This window comes from Ascochyta rabiei, chromosome 13 (assembly GCF_004011695.2).
Source record: "Ascochyta rabiei chromosome 13, complete sequence".
Taxonomy (NCBI): Eukaryota; Fungi; Ascomycota; class Dothideomycetes; order Pleosporales; family Didymellaceae; genus Ascochyta; species Ascochyta rabiei.
The window spans coordinates 455,902-478,888 of NC_082417.1; the positions used below are offsets into that span (position 1 = coordinate 455,902).

A 22,987-nucleotide genomic window follows, 5' to 3' on the forward strand; every position below is an offset into this window, starting at 1 on the left:
ATCTCGCGCGCCTGCCCCAGACCGATAGCGCTCCCGGCAGTACCTGTACCTGGCCGTGGATTCTACGGCGGTTTTGTCGCCGTGCAGCATCAGCGTGCGCTTCTCTGCCCACCTCTGCCCACCTCGTTCACGGCTCTGACGTCGCCGGCCAAGCGGCGTTTGTTCTCGCACGCCGTCTGTCCGCTGTGTGTTTGCGAGACGAGCACTGCCGAACAGAGTGGCGGCCAGCAGCCAATAGTGGTGACTGACCTTCACGTGTCGGCGGCTGAAACAAAAGCAAGGAGCAACCTGCGTCCACAACCACGACAGACTAGCCCCTGCGTCGCGCTGCGCTGCACTCGCCAACGCCCTCTCCACCACCGAACAGACCTCCAGCCTGACCGCCTCAGCGCCTGAGCGCCTGCTCGCCTGTCGCTCGCCGCTCGCCGCTCGCCCGTCGCCGTACTATGCATTCTCGCTGCTCGCCGCCATGACTGCCGCACCCCCCTCGTCCTCGCCAGCAGCGCCAGACACGTCGCAGCACAAGGAACTCGTCCAGCGCCCAGGCGCCATAGCACCGCACTCTACGCCTCGCTCAGCACCAGCTGCTGCCGCCCGGCCCTCGAGCAAAACATCGTCTCCGCCCTCCGAGGACAACGAAGACCAGGACTCGTCCCACTCCACTGTCTCCAGGGCCCTTTCACACCAGCCAGCCCAGCAGACAGGTGCCCACACTGGCTCCCACACTGGCTCCCACACAGGCACTCTCCTTGCACAGACAGAAAGCATGGGCGAAGTACACACACTCGCCCGCCCGCTGAGCAACACGTCCGATGACAGCATGTCGTCACGGCGGCCCTCTACGCCTCGCTCGCAGACCGATCCTGCGCCAGAGAACACCTACACATACCACACCCAGCCGCGCAACCGCTCGCATGTACGCTCTCAGAGTGGCCACAGCGCACTCGCTCCTCCCATGACCCGAGCGCACTCACTGCCCATTGTTATGCAGACCACGGGACGTCTCACTCTCTCACCCTTGCCCATGCCTCTCGACCGCCCTTCTTCTCCGTTACGCTCGCCCAAGCCACGTAGCCCACGTACATTCGAACCTCGTCTAGCAACATCAGGTATGCAGGAACGATATGGATCTGGCATCCGTCCAGCTTCTGTCGGCTCATTCGAGGGCGCACCCAGCATATGTGATATTGCAGAGGATGCAGAGCTCGAGCTCACACCTCGAGCCAGTAGCAGCATGACCAGCCTGTACAGTAGCACTAGCTCCTTGTCGAGGCGTAGACGGCCAGCATCGCCGCTTTACCATGTCTCCATACCAATTGGACTCCCACCGACCAGTACGCCTTCTGCCAGCACACCGACGTCAACAGCTTCTTCGCCCATGCTCGTCCCCTCTAAATTCAACGAGCACTACCCTTCTTCCTTTGCCTCTTCTTCTGTTCCATCCACGCCAACCTCAATGCGCTCTCGGAGCCCTTCCATCTCGTCTCTCGAGACCATACCAGATAGTCCTGACGCAGAGGATCAGGCCATCGAGGCAGACCGCATTGCTCAATTGAAGGCAGCAGCTGATCGTGAAGACGGTGGAGAGTCCCGCAGATCCAGCTTGGATGTAGAAGGTCGCGGACGCGGCTTCGGCTTCGGCAAGAGGGACTCCAGGAAACGCTGGAGTGTCTGCGGAGGCGAGAGGCGCGTCGACCTTTCTCTAGGCACTGTCTGGGAAGATTGAACCTTGTTGGCGACGAGATCGGTGATCCATGTGGCTTTGAGCTGCTTACACAATGCATTACTGGACGTTTCGGGATCACAGCATTTTTTCGGCGTTTTGGCCTTTTCCCGCCTGGTCTTCCTGTGCTTACTCCTTTCTTTTTGGGCGGTTCTGCAGTCTCTCATTCGGTTTACAACCACCTCGCTTTCAGCTGATTGGCTTACGGAGAGGAGTGTAACTCTTCACACACATAGTATGATACATTTCACGACAGCTCACGTCGTTCTTAGCATGATACCCTCCTCGTTGCGGAGCTCTCGATTTATAGCAAGCACCGAATAGGCCGGGTTTCGGTTCATGTAGACATCGTCAGCAATAAATATTGGGCAAATATCGCCGCACCTTGCTCAGCTTGCGTGATGCATACGTGACTCCTTTTTCGGTCTTTGGCGAGGAAGCAATCGCCAGATGTAGCCGTATTTGGCAATTGCAGCAGTGGACCAATGAGAGTTCTGCTAGCTGCTGGCTCTGACATCACATCCTTGGAGCTCCATCATAGCTTTTGGTGGGGTCGAACGCAATGTCCCTCGACGACTGCCCCGCCCAACAAAACAAAACAGTATACAGACACGGCATCGGTATAAGAAGCTAGTCTTGCGCCTCGCCACCGACAGATCAATTGCCTAGCTTCCATTCCCCGAACCTACACCAAACCCTTGCTTATCATGGCACCCATCAATTTCGGCATCATTGGCACAAGCTGGATCACAGACTCCTTCATCGAATGTGCTCAAGCTACAAAACAGTGGAACCTTGCTGCTGTATACTCTCGCACAGAAGACTCAGCAAAGAAGTTCGCCGCAACATATGGAAGGCAGAAAGTAGAGCTCTACACCAATCTGAACAAGCTCGTCAACGATCCAAATCTGTCTGCCATCTACATCGCCAGCCCTAACATCCTGCACTACGAACAAGCGAAGCTTGCATTGAACGCAGGCAAAAATGTTATTCTGGAGAAACCATCTTGCAGTACAGTAACAGAACTTGATGATCTGTTCAAGATTGCACGGGAGAAGGATGTCTTTCTCATCGAAGCATTCCGCCACATCCAAGAGGCCAATTTCAAAACTCTGAAGAAATCAATAAAGAACCTTGGACCCATCTACGGTGCCTCTATCACATTCGCCCAATACTCCTCCCGTTACGAGAAAGTTCTGGCAGGCGAGACCCCTAACATTTTCAATCTTGAGATGGGCGGCGGCGCGCTTGTCGATCTCGGTGTCTACTGCGTATCCGCAGCCATCGACCTCTTCGGCGCACCAAAAAACGCAAAGTACTGGCCTAACATCATTGCTACAGGTGCAGATGGTGGCGGCCGCCTAATCCTTGACTATGGCAATTTCGTCGTTCACCTCTGCCACAGCAAGACATACAACTCCGACGCTCCGAGCGAAATCTACGGAGAGAAGGGAACACTAATTGTTCCTACCATCACAGATATCGAGACGGTTACCCTGTGGGACCCTAAAACTAAAAAGAGGGAGCAGCTTGCGGGGCCGGAGACAAGAGTCAAGCTTAACCTGCAGGAAGAGGCTGAGGAGTTTGCACGAGTCATCAACAACAGAGACCGCAAGGCAGAGGAGCATTATGAGACGCTGTCGAGAGATATTTTGAGGGTTCTAGAAAAAGTCAGGAAGGACAATGGGCTGCTTTACCCAGGTGAGAAGTGAGGATCGACTGCTCAGCACGCTAGACCCATTTCTTGAGCATGTTCAAGATCACAAAGGACATCATAGATCAATCACGAACATGGGCCACTACATCAACGCTGAAATGAACTTCAACACTAAGATATTCTCGGTATTCTTGCATCGTGAAAAGCTCAGACACCAACATGATAGCGCGCCCGATCTGTAGCCGCATTACGCTTTTTCTTACCGTTGTGGCTGCATCGTGGCTGCTGGAGCCACCTTGATCGTCCGTCTTGAATGCTTTGTCGATGTCGCCTAGCATCATCTTCTGAAAGCCGACTGCAAGACTTTCGCCGTCATCAGTGTAACAGTGCTCGAGCTCCTGAGTCTGGCTTCGCGCCTGCTTACCGGCCCTGTGTAACCTCGGCGCCATCCGACCAACGTGAGGCCTGCATGAGCATTGTTGACCTCACTCTGGGAGGGATCAGATGACGGAAGCGGACAGTGGCAAGAGAGAACGTGGCCCCATATGGACCTGAACGAGTTCGCGCATGGCCGAAGTGCAGTCTGCTTATGCATGTCATCTGCATCGAGTAATCCGTCGGCAGTTCGCATTGTTCTGTGCGACTATCGAAGGTAAAACGAAGGCAGAAGCACTGCTGAACTGCTTGACGGAGGTTCGTTACGAATGAACCACGGTAGACTTCATGGTCTGGAAGGCTAGGAAGTCTAGTTGTCCAAAAGCGGCAACCAAGACCATTGTTCCCTTGTTCACTGGGTGGAGAGAGCGTCCACAACGCGCAGAGTAGTAGACAAATGGTCCTAGATAGAGTTGTCGCGGTCCACGATTGCTAGCAACGTCTAGTAAATCTTTACATGGACGTTGTGAGGAGGGATGAGTGGCAGCCTTACACGACGCCGCGAACCGGTGGGTGTGTAATGTGACTTACCAAAACCCACCTGCAGCGAAGGTGAAAGGCACAAGAACGCTATGGCTGATGACAGACTTCTGGCATGAGCAAACGTATCAGATCATGTAGCGCGCCCAGATACATGCTCCTTCCTTATGCAGGTGAAAAGGCCTGCGCTTACCGCCCAGCTGCGAGGTTCAGATATTAGTTCACAACGCTAGCTGGCCCGCTGGCGGTGGGCCAATCGTTCCGTCTCCGTAACTCTTCTTCCAAACACTCACCACTTCTTAGGAAACCACCAAAAGCTGTCATTCACGTTGCCTTCAAGGTTCTGGTAACAATGAGGAGTGGAGACATTCGCGTAATTGATGCGCCACAGCGCGCGCATGGGTGAACCAGTGCGCCCACAAGCCGCCACTTCTTTCAATCAACATGTCCGAATCGGTGTTGATCTGACTTGTCTTACTGAAGCCAACTCAACGAGCCCCTCTCACATATCCACCTTCAAACAAGCATTTGGAGGTTGGCGCCGCAAGACAAAGAACTCAAGATGTGGAAAGCCATGCGCGGGTCTGACCATCGGTCGTACGAATGCGCGCGCCTGTCAACGTCCATCACTTGAGGCTTGCCAGTCTGTCACACGTCATTTTGTCTATCGTCGAATTTGACTATTTATACCGCTGACCGCCGGTGGTTATCTACTTCTATCGTTCAGCCGGCAAGTCTCTTGCAATATACCCAGCAGATATGCATATCACTTACCTTTCCGTACTTGTTGCCCTTCTGGGCCCATCTGAGGCATTCTTTCGCATGTCCTGTCCTGGACGACTTGTTCGGGAGCGATTAGACCCTATCATCAACCCTGGAGGTGTCGCCTCTCATGTACATACAATCTCTGGTGGAGTTGCTTTCGCGCCTACGATGACATATCAGGACATGCAAGCAGCTAAATGTTCAACATGTACAATTAAGGTATGACCCCTCATTCACAGCTAACTGGGATTAGTCTTCTGACTTCGTCTAGGAGGACATGTCAAATTATTGGACACCCCAGCTGTACGTCAAGTTCAAGAACGGAACGTTTATGCCGGTCCCTACCGTCGGCGACCCAGAAGATATGCATGGCGGCATGACAGTGTACTACCTGCAACGTCGGGGCGACGACTCCAACGAGAAACTCCACGCCTTTCCAGAGGGCTTTCGTATGATCGCAGGCGACACATTCGCACGCAGCTTCGGCAACGATTCGGCTGCAAAAGCCATTTCTTTCGCCTGCCTCGGCGGCCCCAATCTCCCTGAGACAAACAATATGCCAGACTTCAACTGCCCAGGTGGCCTGCGCGCACAAGTCTTCTTCCCAGCATGCTGGAACGGCAAAGATATCGATACGCCCGACCACAAATCCCACATGTCCTATCCTGTCGGTCAGGAGTACAACAATGGCGCCTGCCCACCCGAATATCCAGTCCACATGATCTCTATCTTCTACGAGGTTCTCTACGACACAGCCCCCTTCCTCGAGCACTGGAACGGCGACCAACACCCCTTCGTCTTTGCGAATGGGGACGCCACAGGCTTTGGATACCACGGTGACTTCGTGAACGGATGGGACGTTTCTGTTCTGCAGAATGCTGTCGACACTTGCACCGACGACTCTGGACAAGTGGAGCGCTGTTCAGCAGTCACGCAGTTCACGCCCGATGAGTGCGCCGCATGTCGCCTTCCAGAAGCAGTCAATGAAGTCAATGACGGCCATCTCGACAAGCTCCCGGGCTGCAATCCCGTCACGTACGGACCTGACCGAGCTGCTCCCACACAATGCAACGACGGCGTATCTCTCGGCGTCAGGAAAGTAGACTACGTCGACGTCACCCAGACAAAAGGATGGGCATACGTTGGTTGCGGAAAGGACAACATCGGCGACCGTGCCTTCACTGGTGTTTCCTTCAGCCGCCCGAACACGACGGTCGAGGACTGCATCGACTTCTGCACTGCGTCCGGCTTCTCCTACGCAGGGCTCGAGTACAAGAGCGAATGCTTCTGCGCAAACGAGCTCAACGCAAAGTATGCGCCCCGGGACGGCATCATGGGCGCCTGCGTCTCAAAGTGCAGCGGCAATGCAGACCAGACGTGCGGCGGCTGGGCAGCCATGAGTGTATACCACGCCTGTCCAGCCGGAGGCAGCTGTCGCAATAACGAACAGTTTGGAAAGGCGCCGGAAGGGAAGAGGAGTCTTACTATCGATGCTCCGATGCAGAGGGCGCGGAGACATGCAAGGGACTTGGTGTAGGAAACGGAACTTTACGCTGGGACGACGTGACGTGATGTCCATGATTCATGGGTTGTGATGCGGTGTGCCTTTGATACTATCCTGTAATGACTACTACGATATCTTGAAGGCGTGTGCATGTAACTTACTAGCGTGACTCAAGATGTGCAGTTCATCAATACATCCTTACTGCGCCAAACCATGACAGCCAGGTCTCTATACTAACGGTCTTCTTACGTCAGCTAGATACCTGCAACTATCGGCCGCCAAACCATTCGTAGACACCAGCATCATGTTGGTGGTAGGAGGAGATTTGATGAAGCAATGCATTCGTTTCTAAGCGCAATGAAATTGAATGAGACCCTAGAATACACGCCGTCAAATGGATCGCGTTTGCCGTCTCTCGACTCCATTATCTACTCTTCCCCGTAGCTCTCCTCGTTGCTCAATTTCCCCTGGCGTGGCTAGACACCGCTAAGAAGATACACAAAAGTAAGACGTACAACATGCCGCGCATGCTTTTCATGAGCGCCATGCAAAGTGTGGTTTACGTATCGAGCCAGATTGGTACCAATGTTCGTCTGATGCAGGTAGCTTGTCGTAGGCTGCTATTGTGATTTGACGGTGGCATTTACGAAGGGCAGGTACCCTCAGCACCCTTGGAGTTCATGAGGAGGGCAACAATGAGACCGTAAAGACCTGCCAATTATGTTAACATAGATTTCCTTTAAGAGTGGCGGAAACATACCCAAAACTTCGGCGAAAATGAGAATGAGAATCATTCCAACGAACAACCTGGGCTGCTGGGCAGTTCCTCGTACACCAGCATCGCCAACAATGCCGATAGCGAAACCGGCAGCCATACCCGACAGACCGACGGAGAGACCAGCACCAAGCTGGATGAAGCTGGTGAAGAGGGAGACATTCTGCGACAGACCGTTGGAGATCAGGACCGAGACGACGAGACCGTAGATACCAATGATACCAGCCATGACGACGGGGATAATGTCTGTCTCATGTTAGTTACATCCGCCACCGCAATGAAATTTGGCCAGCAGCTCTTGTGGCCTGTCCAGCAGGTATAAAAGACGTACTCTTGACGATCAAGTCGGGGCGGAGGACACCCATGGCGCTGACACCGACACCAGCCTTGGCGGTACCGTAGGCGGCACCGAAGCAGGCGAAGACGATGGCTGATGTACAACCCATCGCGCCGAAGAAGGGCTAAGGAGAGGTCAGCATGTTGTTGACCACGTAAGGTATCGTCGATGGCAGTGCTTCGCAGTATGACAATGGTTGTGGGTCGTCACGGTGCTGACCGCGGAGAGAGGCGAAGAGGAGTCGTTGTCGCGAACTTACAGCATACACGGGGCTGTGAAGTCTGTTAGCCATGATTCTCTCTAGCAAAATGTTTATGGGCGCCTCCACTGTCGCAGGCACGCCGACTGCATCGAGCTTATCGCCGCAGAGGCAAGCTCGAAGCTGGCTGCGGCCTGGACAAGGAGAGCTCTACTGGCACTCACCACTCGTCCGAGATCATTTTAGCGGTTGTGTAGTGTATCGAATTGGGGTCGTGAAAATCGTAGTGATCGTTGATGAGATGGGCAGACGGGGTGGATGCAGCGACGGAAGGGTTGTCGTGTCGATGGCGGTGGTGACGATGTTGGCGAAGACTGCTGCGCGGCTGGTTGGTTGGTTTCGCGTTAGTCTGCATGGGCGTTAGCTTCATCACGTGGCAGTCTTTCGTACGCCAAGCCGCATCGCTGCTGACTACTCCAAAAATTATCTGCGCGCTTGTGCTCGGTCGGTTTATCGCAGGGCTCGAACTTCTATACTTCACCACCCGCCTCACCGAATTCACCCACATACCCACCGGGCGAGCAAAGCAGTGAACCTACGGGCGAGCTAAGCAGAGAACCCTTACACCAGACACCACCCGACACAAATTTCTACCATGGCCGACACCAGCGCCGCATGGCCCCAGGCCGATCAGGCTCTCAGCCAGGAAATTCTCGACCTTGTTCAGCAGGCTACCCACTACCGCCAGTTGAAGAAGGGTGCCAACGAGGCCACTAAGACCCTCAACCGTGGTATCTCCGAGGTCATCGTCCTTGCTGCCGATACCTGTAAGTTGCTTCTTGCGCCGCTGTTCCTGGTTATTGTACTGACAGAAGCCAGCCCCTCTGGCTATCCTCCTCCACCTGCCTCTTCTCTGCGAGGACAAGAACGTCCCCTACGTCTATGTCCCCTCGAAGATGGCTCTGGGCCGTGCTTGCGGTGTCGCCCGCGCCGTCATCGCCTGCTCGATTACCACCAACGAGGCCTCTGACCTTATGGGCCAGATCCGCACTCTCAAGGACAAGGTCGAGAGGCTCCAGATCTGAGCGCATATTAGTGTTCTAGACTGGCAGGCGAAAGGATCGCAATCTTTCGGATATATGATGGGCTACGGAACGACAAGGTACCGGAGGCTTGGGCTGAGATATCCCAAGTAGCTCTGTGCGTAACTCGAGAATGAAGTGCTGGATATATTCGGCACAGACTCTTTCAATATAACCTAAGAATCCTCCAAAAAAATGTTCCCACTTGCTGCTTTGCGCGGAAAAATACTTGCATAACGTACCCCACGGGCGAGCCGCTCAACGGGCGAGCCGCTCACTTTTGCCAAGCCCCCACCAAACTCCACCCTATTATGGCCCAAAACAACCTAGTTTAGTGCTGTAAAGTGCAGTATGGCCTGTAATACTATTTAGAAACTACTTCTACCTCTTTCTAACACGTTTGCGCGTTGTGTCCTGTCTGATTGCACTGTCTACAGCGTCTTTGGGAGGGCTTACCTCCTTTAGCGCGCACCTGCTTCTTTGCCTTCTTCCTATCACTACGCGCCCTAAACTCCTTTAGAGTTATTAATTATAGGCTATCCTTAACTGTTAGGGTCCCTTCTGCCTAAACTTACTTTCTTTTGTGTAATTTTTGTTGTGTAGCTGCCTTATTAGTAGCTTAAAGCTAAGTAATCTTCTATTGCGCCAACACTAGCTTATGCGCAATTATTGCTGCCCCTTTTACTACCTTCTTAAACGCCTTAACTATAGAGGTAGGCAAACTATCTATATACCTCTAAATCCTTATCTTTATAAGCGTTAATTGCAACCTAAGTTTAAGGGTGTTGCTTAGGGTTTGTAACTGCTAGAGCTTGTTGTTAACAGGTAGTAGTGGTGATAGAGTGCGCAACTTTACATTAAGGGCCATTATAACCTAGTCTAGGTCAAATAGGACCAATCTAGCACCTTAGAACCTTCCCTAGATATTCTTAGAAGTAATTGCAGCATTGTAGGCGCGTATAAAGTATAGCAGGAACTCTGTCTTTATAATATAGTTAATCTAGTTATATATAAGTATTTTAGCTTAGCACCTATACGCCTTCTTTAAAGCAGTAAAACAACCTATATTAAGGGGCTGTGTAAGGTGTAATAAGTAAGGAGGCAAACAGAGAGCAATAATCTTGTTATCCTTATAGTATTGCTAGAATTTAAGAGAGTTGTAGCTCTTATAACTATTAATAATAAGCAAACAGTAGGTACTAATAGTACGCTCCTTTGTATACCTGTTAAAGTGCTTTAACCAGTTAAGACTAAGCTTGTTAGTAGTCCAGCTGTTATCAGAGACTCTAATAACCCAGTCATAAGGCAGATCCTCTTCTTTGTACCAGGCAGAGAGGTAGTAGTAGGCTTTAAAGATAAGAAAGGCTAGAATAGCCTATCCTTTGGCATTAATGCTCACTATAGCCGTAGCCCACTCTTAGTTGCCTGGCTGGATAGCCTTTGGCTAACCCTGTCGTTCTAAAGCTGTAACAACTGCTCCTAGGAAGATCTGGCCTATTATAAAGCCTGTCTTGTTGAAGTTATATATGTCTTTATCCTAGATGCTATACTTAGCTTTAATATTAGCTACTAGGCTAAACCAGCCCTGTAGAACCTCAGAATCCTTACAGAGAGCTCTCTTGTAGTCGTACTTGCAATTAAACTTGACTTTAAGCTCTAGGTGTTACTTAACAAACATACTAGGCTAGTTTACGCTAATAGGGCCTAGATTACGCTTAGTGCGCAAAGAATTAGCTATAGTAGCTACATCTAAGAGCTAAGGGGAAAATCCTTACGCATCTAGCTTAAGAACATGCTTAATAATTACCTCCTCCTTATTGTTATCTAGCTTCTGTAAGTTAGCTATAGAATCTGCGTGTGAAGGTTGTCCTATGTGTCAGTCGCTTAGTGTCTTTTAAGGGACCCTGTAGATAGCTGCAGCGCGTCGCTAAGAGAGATTCGCGTCTTGTTTAAGAGCCTGGAGCGCAAGCTGTATCTGAGCTTCCTTTAACGCGTCTAAATGGTGTTGTTAAGAAGACATTGGTGTAGGAGGAGAAGTTTGGTAGGGGCTTGGCAAAAGTGAGCGGCTCGCCTGTTGAGCGGCTCGCCCGTGGGGTACGTTATGCCATGTATGCATAGGGATTCGGGACATTTACAACTAGATTTGACATCGGCAACGCACGCACACATCGATTAAATGTATACATGCGCAAGGGCGGCAAGGTCGTTGCGATTCACATTCATTCTCTTGTCCAGTGTTACCAAAAAGGTTAAAACAGTTTTTTTTTGGAATGCAAACCATTCTAGGGAAGAACATTGTGACAGCTACAAATTACAAAATCATACAAAGTGGGTATTCGCTAGGACTTACTCACCCGACTACAACCTGGCTGGTACGCCCCTTAAATACGGTAAGCTCATGTCGCATAGTTACTTACTCTTTCTATAGGCATATATTAGCATAGTATTTCGATAGAAGATTTAGGTCTTTGATACATAAATTCTCCACTATCTTTACCTCTATAATTAAGATCGAGGGTTGTAAAGACAGTACCCCTGTATGCGCTTTATTTATTAAACTTGTAGTAAAGAGTTGTTTAATTGATAGATTTATTATGACTGCGCCTCACAGGCAGAGACACGGTGAGGTCGCAAACAGTAACGTCAACGTGCCGTACCGCGACTGGGATGCTCACAACGGTATCTGCAAGACTCGTCTTATATGAAAGAGCCATGGGCTTCCTGCAACAGGAAAGAAGAGAGTGATCAAATGGAAAGGCAGTGTACACGTGATGCGGGAAAGAGGCAGAGACGAAACAGCTAGGAAGCTAAGCTAGACCTTAGGTTCAGAAAAGCCTCGAAGTATAGGCAGGAACGAGCTTCAGAGTCGCATCACTACCCCGAAACTGACACAGCCGATTCTCCTTTACAAAGTTTTCTGCCTCTGAGGATGTCCGTCTGGCGAGTTGCTCCCCGATGTTCTGCGCTTCTGTTCGAGAGCATCCTGAAGGATCCCCGCTCTACTCAAACCTTCGTACAGCGCCCAGGCTGCAAGAGTCTTTGCGTCACGTGCACCTTCCCTCCACAAGTCCTCGTAATCGCAGACTCTTAGCGTGATCATCTCACCTTGCGTTCTCTGGCCTGTGAGTTTCCCACGAAGCTCCTCAATCCGCTGTCGATCGAGCTCCTGCAAACTGTCAGTACGTGTAACTTGCAGAGTCTAGCTATTGAATTGGGTGTCTACTAGGTGACCACTTACTTTTTCCCAAAGGTAAATTGGGATAAATTCGTCCGAACCCCCAGGACTCGGGTACATGGCAGTTTGCAACGTATCCTTGACTTGTGACTCTTGAAGCGCGAGTTCAGTCATGTTGATCAGGTCTTCGCGGCGAACTTTGATCATCGTCTCTTCCTGGATCTCCTTGGCAGTCTTTCCTATAAAGTCGTTGCTTCCATCGAGCATACCAGCTGGGATTTCTAAAAACCGAAGGCTGCCGGCGGGGATTCTGGGCTGTTCTGTAAGGATCACGTATCTCTCGTCTTTGGCGTCTTGCGGACGAAGCACCATTAACACCGCGACACTTCCACCACGCAACAATGCAATCCCGGGAAGGTCTTCCTTGTCGGGGTTTTGATTCTTGATCTTAGCAGAGATCTTGACAAAGCCAATTGTTTTTGGGCCAAACCAGTCGACTGATTGTACCTCGACGGATCGAAGCTCATAGGGTTCCCGATGGTGTGCATGGTCATCTTCATCACGTTGAAGTTGTAGGTTTTGCCTCAGCGTGGTTTTCCAGTCTCGAAAAGGGACAAATTCCTGGAGTTGTTTCTTGGTGATGTTTGATGGGAAGGTTACTTGTACTGAAGGCCCAAACCCTTCCTTCTCCTCCAAGTTGAAGACGCCCATGACTGAAAATTGAAGAACGTGGAGAGTGTTTTCGAACGATAGCACGTTGCCAAAGAAAAGTGTCAGAAAGCCTGACAATTTTGGGGGTTAGCAGGTCTTGATGTGATTGATCAATCGTGCTTGCTGAGAGATCTTGATGAGTAGGTGGATAGACCAGGCATACAGCGCAGAGATCACAAGGATCTAAGCCACTCTACAGCAACCATGATAGCTTGATGCATGAAAAGTGGCATTAGGTACAAGCGCTGACGGAGTGGAGCTCAGCTGCGGCTGACATGCACGGCATATGCACCCTCCCCGCAGATGATTCCAGTTCTGAGCCTCGGATTGGTTACGTATAAACACCTTTATGCACACCTACATAGGACGCCGCACAGCCATTTGCTAACAGACAAAGAGCTTTCTAGGGTATTTTCTATACTTGCAGGTCCATTTCTGCCCTTACCAGACCTAGATGCCTGCTCTGCCGGTTAAGCCCCGCTCGATTGCGCCTTGTCCAGGATTTGGATGCAGTGTTACGTCCAGCTGCTCCCTCTCCTACATCACACGTATCAGCTGTCCTCCAGTCCACACTATTTCGGGGACATTACTTGTTTAGGGACTTTAGCTTACGTGTTTAGGAGCAGCCCCGCGTGGCGATTGGCCCGTGAGTGCTGATTCGCGCTGCAGGCATGGTGGTTTACAGGCCATGATGATAGACTGGCAAGATCGCTCCAGCTGCGACATTGGAAACGACATCTAGTCATGCTTGATCCTCACCCAAAATCATCACTGTAATCTTCTGCCTTTGGTTACTTACATTCATTCGTCATGGTTTGTACTGTTTGTCAAGATATGCTGCAATCGCAGGTCGGCCGAGTCTGGAAAGGGACCTACGACTTAAGATACAGCCTTCCCACCAGTATCGATAGTCTGCAAGAGCAGTCCCTTGGGCAGGCTTGTAACATCTGCCGTGCCTTGTGTGAAGGACTGCAGCAACAAAAGCTTGTCAAATCGAGTAAAGTCTCGCGCCGTCAAGACTCTTTCTCCGAGACGTCCCAACAAATTCTCTCCGAGACAGTTACTGAGCCCAGTCTAGAGATCGCAGCCTCGCTCTCTGTTCAAAATGTGGATTTCGTTAAAAACGAACATCTCTACCGCCTTGATGTTGTGCTGCAGGAACGGAAGCAGAAGCAGCACCTGAGTGAGGAGCAGAAACGAAAGCAGAAGCAGCACTTGGGCCGGGAACAGGAAAGAGCTCAGCAACAGATCCGCGTGCAGCGTACCTTCCTACTCGAGAATCCAAGTATGAGCCCTGGCTTGTACCCTTCCAAGGCTGGCAATATGCTTACTCACACCTCCAGAAGCCAAAGATTCTGCACTCCACCCACGCACCTCGCCTAGCACGTCCTCGAAGGAAGTCTTCGACACCGCTGTAAACTGGATGAACAAATGCAAATGCGCCGCGGATCAGCCGCAGAGCTTTTATCCTGCTCGTCTTCTCAGTCTAGAGGACCTGAAAATCGATACTGACAATAACTGGGAGACTATCAGGGAGCCTTCCGGTGGTCCTGTCTGGGAATCGCTCAAAGAACGGCCCGATTTCCACGTCAAACTTGTTGAGACACAGTCATGGTTCTACGGGGAGGGAGAAAAGATAGGGCCAGGCTTTAGGGGTGGCAACACAAGATATGTCACCCTCTCCCACTGTTGGGGCCGTGCGGTCAAGCCCCAGCATCAGTTGACGTCGGAGACTGAGCAGGGTCTTCGACAAGGAATACCAATAAGTCGTTTACCCAAGACGTTTCGCGACGCGATCTACTTTGCAGCCCAGATCGAAGATGTTGGCTATATCTGGATCGACTCCCTGTGCATCAGACAAGGGGACAAAGAAGACTGGCTGCACCAGTCCGGAGATATGGATCGAGTATATCGAGGCACCTATCTCAACTTGTCTGCCACAGCCTCTTCAGACAGCGAAGGAGGGCTCTTCAAGTACCGAGATCCCTCATTGCTGAAAGAGGAAGAGGTTGAGCTGAACATCGAAGGCGTCCCAGGTGCACACGCGGAAACGAGCTTCATCTCACACTCCCAGGATAAATCCTCAAGACAGAGAGGAAAGGATGCAAAGCAGAATTACATGCGCCCATGTACTGTCCTTGATGCATCTTTCTGGACCGATCGAGTCGACAAAGGACCCGTGAATACGCGAGGATGGGTACTTCAGGAAAGAGTACTATCCCCGAGAGTATTACACTTCTGCCGTGATCAGATAGCCTGGGAATGCAGAGGTTCGAAAGGCTGTGCAGGATTCGACTTTACCGAAGGACAACCGCATGGAATGTCCAACTTCAAGCTTACCAATCGAGGCATCGTTGAGGTTCCTAGACTCAAAGCTCTCAACATCGACAACTATCCCGTTAACGCAGATCATGCGCAGCCACAAGCCGGAGATTCTGATAATGTTGTGCGGCTTACTGACCCTGCTCTCAAGGACTGGGCCCGTATCATAGAAACATACTCCAAGACATCAATCACCAAGCTTGAGGACAGGCTCATAGCATTATCTGGAATGGCCAAGATGATGGCAGAGAAGAGTATGGACCAGTACGTAGCTGGTCTGTGGCGCACAAATCTGGCGAGCCAGCTTCTGTGGCGTGTCGAGCCTCACTTCGACTACTTGAGCAAGGACTTTTCGAACCCAGCGAAGTCACCCGATGGTTACCGTGCACCTTCGTTTTCTTGGGCTGCCATTGAAGTTGATGGTCATGGCGTCATGTATACCGACAGGACGTATCGTCGACTTTTCATCACGATAGACGATGTGAAAGTTGAGCCACATGACAAGAACAACAAGTTTGGCCTTGTTGATGAGGCAAAGATCAGACTCTATTGCAAACTGCGCGAAGCCAAGATCAGGTCTGTGGGGACTAATGGTCGCTACGAATGGCAGTTGGTCGGTCGCGGTCGCGACAAGGCACTGAACAGGGAGCTGCACACGAACATTTACCTGGACTGCCCTTTGCGTGACAAAGACTGTATCTCGACCTCTGGCAAGACAGTCTATGTAGTGCCTGCCGCTATTGATCAGACCGGCGACATGATCTGTCTTATCTTGCGGCTGCAGGACAAAGAGACCGGAGTATTCACAAGAATGGGCATCACGAAGCTGAGTCCGTTTTGGGACAAGTTGGCCATGGATGAGACCGAAGATACACGGCATAGAATTCTGGAGGTTTACCCTGGTGATATCGATTTGCCACATGATGGTGTATATGATGAAGACGAAGGGAGACACAGGATATGTCTTATTTGAGACCGGGAGATCGGCAGGACATGGTGCCTTCTTTAAGCTGCTGTAATCCATACATCCTATTAGCAGTAATAGATTGTATGAACCCCCAAAATCCCTTAAATCTCAAACTTGACTGCACCACGCGTCAGGCTGCCTGTCAACGCGTACTGCCGTCGAGGTGCATTGGATGATGTCAATGACTACTTCAGTAGTCAATAATGTATATACATATGTTTTTGGCCTCGATATGGAAACTGCGAGAGTAAGGCAGAGGCTGTTACCAGACTAGCAGCATACGTGCAGCTTGGCTTGGGATATTTGTAGGAACCCGCTTCCCACCTGGAATCTTACGTAAAGCAAGCCAACCCCAACCCAGTCTACATCCATTGACCAGCCTCTATGGAGTATGGTCGGTTTCTAGGACACCAAAAGTACTTTTTTCGGTGCCCAGAATACCAAACCTGGGTGGTTGTCGACAAGCTTGGCTTGTAGTATAACTTTAATAATCCCTTGTCGCTATCACCCTGAGAGAGAATGTATGGTAAGACATTCTTGTACTTGAAACTAAGCCTTAAACGTGCTTCTATTATAAATCATTGGAGTACATATCAATCAGTAGCATAAGTATCGCGTTCAACATCATCTACAATCGTTTAGAAGACCTTCGCTGGAAACAACAGACTTGATGTGCATGATCTTGCATCCGTCTGGAAAACTGTACTCCTGAGATTTGTCTATCATCTCACATTTTAACCATTTGCATTGGATTAAGCACCTCTTCCTAGTTGGCCAATATATATGCTACCAATTTGGATTAGTGCGGGGAAACCTCTACCTCTACTTCTACCTCCACCTCCCCTTATCTAACCGCACTTACTGTCCTATCACGTGCTGGAGTCATCTACATACGGGTGACCTTTGGCTCAATCGCATAAACCAAGCATAATTGAGGCTGTAGTGTAGGTTGTTCGAAGGAGAGTAACTGTTAAGTGGTGAGAGGAAAGGAGTTTTTATCCAGGTAACAAGAACACTGAAGTGAAATTTAATAACTGAATGGAAGCAGAGAAACCTAGCCTTACTATGCACCAAACACATTCGGTGTCCAAGGCACTGAAGAGGCTTGTTTGGTGTCCTCGAAAACGACTCCACTCCATGCCGGGAGGAGTGCACATGCCCAGTGGGTTCAGTGGCCAAATTTCCAAGTCCGTGCGGCGCCTGTACAGCAAACGCCATATGTTGCAGTTGTACATATGCCGTTGCCCTGCACACCTGACTGGCTATTTCAAAGCCTTAAGCTACGTCATGCCGCATCTTCCTGTTGAGATCCTCGACCAGATCATACGGGACCTACCCTTTCGCTACGGTCAGAAGCTGGCCCCATTAGCTACCATCAACCGACATTGGCAGAGCGCCGTCGAAGCCATTCTTTGGCGGCATATTCAAGTCACAACAGCAGATATCGACTTATTTAGTCTCTTCTATCAGACGCGTACGCGTAGGCAAGCGGTAAAGCATATTGTATTCAATGCGCAATACTTCGAGCAACTAGCAGAGCAAGAGAGTACGAGCGGCGATGACGATGTTGCGGACTATGGAAAGCCTGATTATGATGAAAACACCGGTGGTGATACGATACAAAAAGAGGATGAGCTTGTCAACACGGAGCCTAGGTGCGACAGAAACAAAGGGAGCTATCAAAGCGCACGGCACTTGCTGTCTGCCGTCCAGGCTGAGCATTTCCGCTTCTTCCACGACACTAGTAACCTTTGGGTCACACTTGCCCGTGCGGAGGTGAAATCTATCCGAATTATTGTCGACGGCTATTCATTGTACGAGCATTTAGGCCTGAAGTTTCGAGATCACGATGGTTTTCAAACGTCTCTGTGCGCAAAAGACTGGTTAGAGCAATGCCCAACACTCCCAGTGCTGCTGTCAGTGGAGGCGTTCACTATGAAGCAGAAATTCAATACTGATGTGGATCTATAGACAGCTATAGCTGGCTGTGCTATTGCGCGCACCTTGCCTGCGCTAAAAGAGGTTGAGGTCATGGGTGATGATAGAGATAGGAGGTGGGTACGTGTAAAGAGGGAGTGTCGAGAGGGTGAGCAACAGTGTTGAAACCGTATATCTTGGTGTGCTAACCAGTTCAGTCCTCGCAATGCAGCTGGCAAACATGCCACCATTGCGTGAAAGGATTATAATCTGGCTTGGGCACAGTAGCATCGACGACCAGAGAGTTGAGCCAGACATATTCTTGAAAGAAGGGGTAGACAACTTTTCAACAGCTGTCCGTCATCGTTCAAGTTATTGCGGCGCCCATCTCACAGAATTATTCCTGAACGTGAATCACATCTCGCCATCATTGTTCTGGCCCTCAAACGTTAGCAGCATATCCTCCATACCCCTTTAGCCCAACCTCAGGACCATCGACATTAGGTCAGGCTTCGAGACAGGACGTGCGAAACTAAGACCATAATCACGAATTCAGTCCTACGTGACGTCTGGCAAACAAAACAAGCATGTACGAGGCGAGATACTACAGGCTTTTCTGCTGACACTTGAGATGGTGACATCATTCCCTTTAGAAAATGTGTCATTCGCATAGCTCGGTGTGCTGGGCTAACACCCACAACATTAGGCCAATGTTAGCCGCTGATAGATGAGAGCCACAGTCACTGGAACGAGATCGAAACTGAGACTCTATAAATAATAGAATTTACTAATAAGGAGCTGAAAGCACATCTCCTAGATGGAGAAGGCTGAAATAAGAATGCAGATTTTTGGGACTCGCTCCAGGGTTTCGTACATCGCGGTGGGTGGATTTTAGACGAAAATTCTGAGCAGGCACTCGAAGTATTCGCGCAGATTAGAGACGAAGGTTGAAGAGCTTGAGTGGCGAGGACCGATTAGCATTTGAGAAAAGCACACACTAGGCTCTAGGAAAGCCTGCGTAGATCGTGAGTGCTGAATTGACACGACCTGGACTTAGACTTCTTGAAAAATAGATCTCAATGAGTCGCAACTAGTTGGTTGTTAAACAAAAGCCATGACGACATCGACGGAGCAAGAGGTCAGCGACCCAGAACGCTGTTCCGTAAACCACCAGCGTCTGCACGCTACTAAAGCAGCGATAATCCCTAAGAATAGCGGTTGATAGGATCGACTAGTGAAGCTGGAATACCCTCTGCAAGCGTTGATTTACTCAATACACAGTAATCTTGGCTAAAGCGAAACTGTTTGATTCGGTCGAGAGCCATATATTACATGCATCAAGAGCATGCTCGATGCTCCGTCACCTGATCTTACTTTTCCACTCGCGTATCTCTGCAACAAAGAGGTCTGGTACCTCCCACGCCGCAAAGTGGCCCCCTCTGTCCATCTCCTTCCAATGCACAATGTTCTTGTAGTACCTTTCGCACCATTCCCTCGGACCATAAGTCGAATCGCCTGGAAACCAACTCACGCCAACTGGCATATCAATCGGCCACGCGGTCGAGTCAATCTCCCGGCACTCCCAATAATAACGGGCAGATGATGTTGCAGAGTTAGAGAGCCAATACAACATAATTGTGTCGAGCATCTCATCTGTACTGAACACAGTCTTCACATTTCCATCGTGGTAGGACCAGTCCCTGAATTTTTCATAAATCCAAGCAGCCTGCGCAATGGGTGAGTCAGCAAGCCCGTAGCCAACGGTCTGCGGTTTGGTTGACTGCTGGGTGTAGTATCCGTAATGTCCTACGTCCCGATAGCGGTCTCGCTCCACAGCTCTTTCTTCGCCTGTCTTATCTTGGCTTGGTATTTGAGATTCTTTCTGCAAAGTAAGTTAGCATGTGCTTTGCTTAGATACATCAGATTAGAGTTCTACCTTCGGCTCAAGGAACACGGAATTCATATGAACACTTTTCAGTCCCTTTGGTGCTTGGTGGCCTAGGCTTGCGACCACATGGGCACCCCAGTCGCCGCCTTGAGCCACCCATCCACTGTCTGCATAGCCCAATCGTTGCATTAATTCAGACCATGCAAGTGCGGTTCGACGGTAGTCCCAACCTTCTTCCTTCGGTTTACTGGAGAACGCGTAGCCTGGGAGAGCTGGGATGACAAGATGGAATGCGTCCTCGGGAGAGCCGCCGTGAGACTCGGGGTCGATGAGCTTGTCAATTACATGTCTGAACTCTAGAATTGATCCCGGCCAGCCATGTGTAAGGACCATGGGAAGAGCGTTCTCGTGGTTTGACCGAATGTGTAAGAAGTAGATCTCTACACCATCAATGGTCGTCGTGAATTGAGGGTATGAGTTGAGCAATTCTTCACATCGCCGCCAATTGTATTTTGTCTGCCAATACTCGCAAAGGGTTTTGATTGTTGCAAGGGGAACGCCCTGAGACCAGTCGGTCACTGTCTCGTTGTCTGGCCAGCGGGTCAACCGAAGGCGCGTTTGCAAGTCATCGAGAGTGGATGAAGGGAATGAGAGCTTGAAAGGGTGGATGGATTTGGATGTTGGCATGATGACTATCTGGATTGGATGCTCTGAATCGAGGGCTATTTTTTATAAAAACACTCCAGCTCCAACACAAAGGAACTTACGTTCGCTATGCACAGTAATAGATGCTGGTGACAATGACGTCAACAGCGCGCCCTTTCAGTGATGTGCTGATTAATTGAAGTGCTTACCAATCACAGTGCTGACCGCCCCATTCTGTCTTTTGCACCGGAGATGAGAATTAAGAAGACGTTGTATGTAGCTCTTCGACCTGCTGCCGACGTCCTTCATCCATATGCGTTGACGTCAGGTAGGTTCCTGGTTCTAGTTAGCGCGTCTGGATGCTCCTCCCCGAGTACCGTTTTTCTTGTCTCGATTACTTGGGTAAACAGCTCTTCCGCCTACTTCGAAGGACCTCCAAGCTTTGCCGTGAGCCCTACCATCACTGTACTACTTGACGCGCTTATGTGCTTTTCATTAAGCAGCTTTTTCGTGAACTTTTACCCATCCCACCGTCGGTTCCACCGCGCTGCCTATACTTCTTGTTATCCATGCATACCACGCTGCATTGTACAAGGGTTGAGTTCACTGCTAGATATATCCCTCAGATCTAGATGGCTACAACAGCGTGCAGAAAGAGCGCCACTAAGATTGGAAAGCATCCCGCGACCAAGAAAGAGAATCGTGGCATCTAAAGATGTGTTACATAAGATATGAGCATCGTATGTTTGGGCAAGGTCTATCATGGTCGCGGATAGAGTTTCATATCTCCAATCACCTGTGGCAGAAAAGATTAATCGACCATAGAAAGCTGACGCAGTTGAACAGGAAGTGGTCAAGGCTACTTAATATTGATACATTGAGTGATCTCTTAACAGCAAATGATAACCTGCATTTCCAACGAGCATCCGACACTGGAACACTCACAATGGTGTAGTCGTCCCTTCTCTCCATTTCAAAGCGTTTTTTACCCTTGTACAGTCGTGTACTAGAACACATGTTGCTCTAGAGCAGTGATCGCAGGCTCACATGTGTGCCCAAAGACTGTATGACTGGAAATGGTCGTGATGGTAAAATCAGACGCGAGCGGAACAGCCGGCGACGATTGTAACACATCCCACAGAGAACAACAGGAAGCTCGCATTAGTATCACAAGGTAAAACCTGTCGTATACTGGAGCTTCTGATATTGTAACAATGTCTCCAAGTCCACCGTTCCTACAGCCTCGTCACGACTAAGGTATTAAGAAACGAACTCTAAAAACAGATTCGATTCGATCGCACCGGCACCGTTGCAGGGCCCGAGTACCCGGACTGTCCTCGTCGACTACAGACAGACAGAAAAGTGTTTCTGCTGTACAGTGAACTCTTGCGCAGTTTTGTCCAGAGTAAAAGGCAACACAGTCAATGTGCTAGAGCTCGATAGCAGGGCGCCAATCTCTCGTCACTACATCGTCCCCCTAAACCCCCATTACACAGCTCGTACTCGTGTTGCGGCACAGTCCCCGCTCGACCTCAGATCTTAACACGCGCGGTATACTTCCCTACCAGAAGGGGGGGGGGGGTGTAACCGCGCCGCCATGGCGCATCCCATCGGCTCCCCCTTCCCCCCTTGCACGCCGCTAAAGATACCCGGTACATACTCACACGGTAGTTCTTCGGGTACGGTATATCTGCAACGGCGCGCCTTCATAACACCGGGTCTGAGGAGGTCGAATCGAACCATGCCGGAACGCACCATCCATCCATCATCCATGAAACAAGCAGCTTTTTGCGTCACCTCACATGATTTCTATTTTTTCTTTTTCTTTTTTTACTCGGCCTGGGCTATTGCTTCGATCCGTGCTGACTGTGCTTTTCTACGCTATGTATGTGATGGGATGGGAATGAGATGGGATACATATAGATACGGTAGGTGCTGCGTGAACGTTATTCCTCCTGCACAGCGACGCACGCGCTTGCGTCTAGGCAAAGTGGAGCCACCGAGCATGCTTGCAGCTTACAGCCTTGCAAGAACGAGGTCTATGGACGAGATTACTGATAATTACGAGGCGGCGTTCGGTGGAGAGACATGTCCACATCTGTAAGCCGCAAATTTGTCAAATTTCGGTGCAAAGGCAAGCGAAGGGACTATGAGATTGAGGGTTGGCAATATCTCGCCGTTGTGGAGTTCAATTGATACAATAGATTTCAACTTTGTGTCGTTGGGTCAAGCAACGGCACGTGAACGTAACGCTTCTTCTTACTTTTGCTTGTGTTCCCGCCATGCGCACCATCCGCCCGTTCCCACCTGCCTTCCTTTAGGCTTATCATCCCCTACCCCTGTCCGCGCCACGCGCCACGCTGCAGGCACGGAGCCAAGCCCGACAGCCAAGACTAATGTCACCT

At 50.3% G+C, this 22,987-nt stretch overlaps 9 protein-coding genes across 10 annotated transcripts, besides 4 other annotated features; 6 read left to right on the forward strand and 3 right to left on the reverse strand.

The window, feature by feature from the left end:
• The first annotated feature begins 397 nt into the window (after positions 1 to 397).
• Positions 398 to 498: a tandem repeat.
• Positions 470 to 1,726, forward strand: EKO05_0007725 (uncharacterized protein; the record flags this gene model as incomplete). The annotated part of the gene is made up of 1 exon (XM_038946371.1): positions 470 to 1,726. One exon carries the CDS (start codon positions 470 to 472, stop codon positions 1,724 to 1,726), a length of 1,257 nt encoding a protein of 418 aa, XP_038797134.1.
• Positions 1,727 to 2,430: 704 nt separating this feature from the next.
• EKO05_0007726 (uncharacterized protein) lies at positions 2,431 to 3,435 on the forward strand (the record flags this gene model as incomplete). Its single annotated transcript, XM_038946370.1, has 1 exon — positions 2,431 to 3,435. The coding sequence occupies one exon, from the start codon at positions 2,431 to 2,433 to the stop codon at positions 3,433 to 3,435; it is 1,005 nt and encodes a 334-aa protein (XP_038797133.1).
• A 1,619-nt stretch (positions 3,436 to 5,054) lies between these two features.
• On the forward strand, positions 5,055 to 6,597 carry EKO05_0007727 (uncharacterized protein; the record flags this gene model as incomplete). The annotated part of the gene is made up of 2 exons (XM_038940968.1): positions 5,055 to 5,279; positions 5,332 to 6,597. The coding sequence occupies 2 exons, from the start codon at positions 5,055 to 5,057 to the stop codon at positions 6,595 to 6,597; spliced, it is 1,491 nt and encodes a 496-aa protein (XP_038797132.1).
• A 610-nt stretch (positions 6,598 to 7,207) lies between these two features.
• Positions 7,208 to 8,116, reverse strand: EKO05_0007728 (vacuolar ATPase V0 domain subunit c; the record flags this gene model as incomplete). Its single annotated transcript, XM_038941039.2, has 5 exons — positions 7,208 to 7,275; positions 7,325 to 7,585; positions 7,671 to 7,800; positions 7,936 to 7,948; positions 8,100 to 8,116. 5 exons carry the CDS (start codon positions 8,114 to 8,116, stop codon positions 7,208 to 7,210), a joined length of 489 nt encoding a protein of 162 aa, XP_038797131.2.
• A 414-nt stretch (positions 8,117 to 8,530) lies between these two features.
• On the forward strand, positions 8,531 to 8,960 carry EKO05_0007729 (RNA binding protein snu13; the record flags this gene model as incomplete). Its single annotated transcript, XM_038941035.1, has 2 exons — positions 8,531 to 8,702; positions 8,755 to 8,960. 2 exons carry the CDS (start codon positions 8,531 to 8,533, stop codon positions 8,958 to 8,960), a joined length of 378 nt encoding a protein of 125 aa, XP_038797130.1.
• Positions 8,961 to 9,191: 231 nt separating this feature from the next.
• Positions 9,192 to 11,059: a mobile genetic element.
• Positions 10,118 to 10,320: a mobile genetic element.
• Positions 11,060 to 11,862: 803 nt separating the features above from the next.
• Positions 11,863 to 12,843, reverse strand: EKO05_0007730 (ADP-sugar diphosphatase; the record flags this gene model as incomplete). The annotated part of the gene is made up of 2 exons (XM_038941121.1): positions 11,863 to 12,123; positions 12,196 to 12,843. 2 exons carry the CDS (start codon positions 12,841 to 12,843, stop codon positions 11,863 to 11,865), a joined length of 909 nt encoding a protein of 302 aa, XP_038797129.1.
• An 810-nt stretch (positions 12,844 to 13,653) lies between these two features.
• On the forward strand, positions 13,654 to 16,138 carry EKO05_0007731 (uncharacterized protein; the record flags this gene model as incomplete). Its single annotated transcript, XM_059637112.1, has 2 exons — positions 13,654 to 14,128; positions 14,187 to 16,138. 2 exons carry the CDS (start codon positions 13,654 to 13,656, stop codon positions 16,136 to 16,138), a joined length of 2,427 nt encoding a protein of 808 aa, XP_059493095.1.
• A 1,032-nt stretch (positions 16,139 to 17,170) lies between these two features.
• Positions 17,171 to 18,113, forward strand: EKO05_0007732 (uncharacterized protein; the record flags this gene model as incomplete). Of its 2 annotated transcripts, XM_059637113.1 has the most annotated exons (2): positions 17,171 to 18,048; positions 18,104 to 18,113. In XM_059637113.1, 2 exons carry the CDS (start codon positions 17,171 to 17,173, stop codon positions 18,111 to 18,113), a joined length of 888 nt encoding a protein of 295 aa, XP_059493096.1. The 2 variants fall into 2 exon arrangements, with proteins under 2 accessions (XP_059493096.1, XP_038797127.2); XM_038946369.2 differs by having other exon boundaries at positions 17,171 to 18,113.
• A 1,296-nt stretch (positions 18,114 to 19,409) lies between these two features.
• EKO05_0007733 (uncharacterized protein) lies at positions 19,410 to 20,624 on the reverse strand (the record flags this gene model as incomplete). Its single annotated transcript, XM_038941180.1, has 2 exons — positions 19,410 to 19,931; positions 19,986 to 20,624. 2 exons carry the CDS (start codon positions 20,622 to 20,624, stop codon positions 19,410 to 19,412), a joined length of 1,161 nt encoding a protein of 386 aa, XP_038797126.1.
• Positions 20,625 to 22,469: 1,845 nt separating this feature from the next.
• Positions 22,470 to 22,497: a tandem repeat.
• The last annotated feature ends 490 nt before the right edge of the window (positions 22,498 to 22,987 follow it).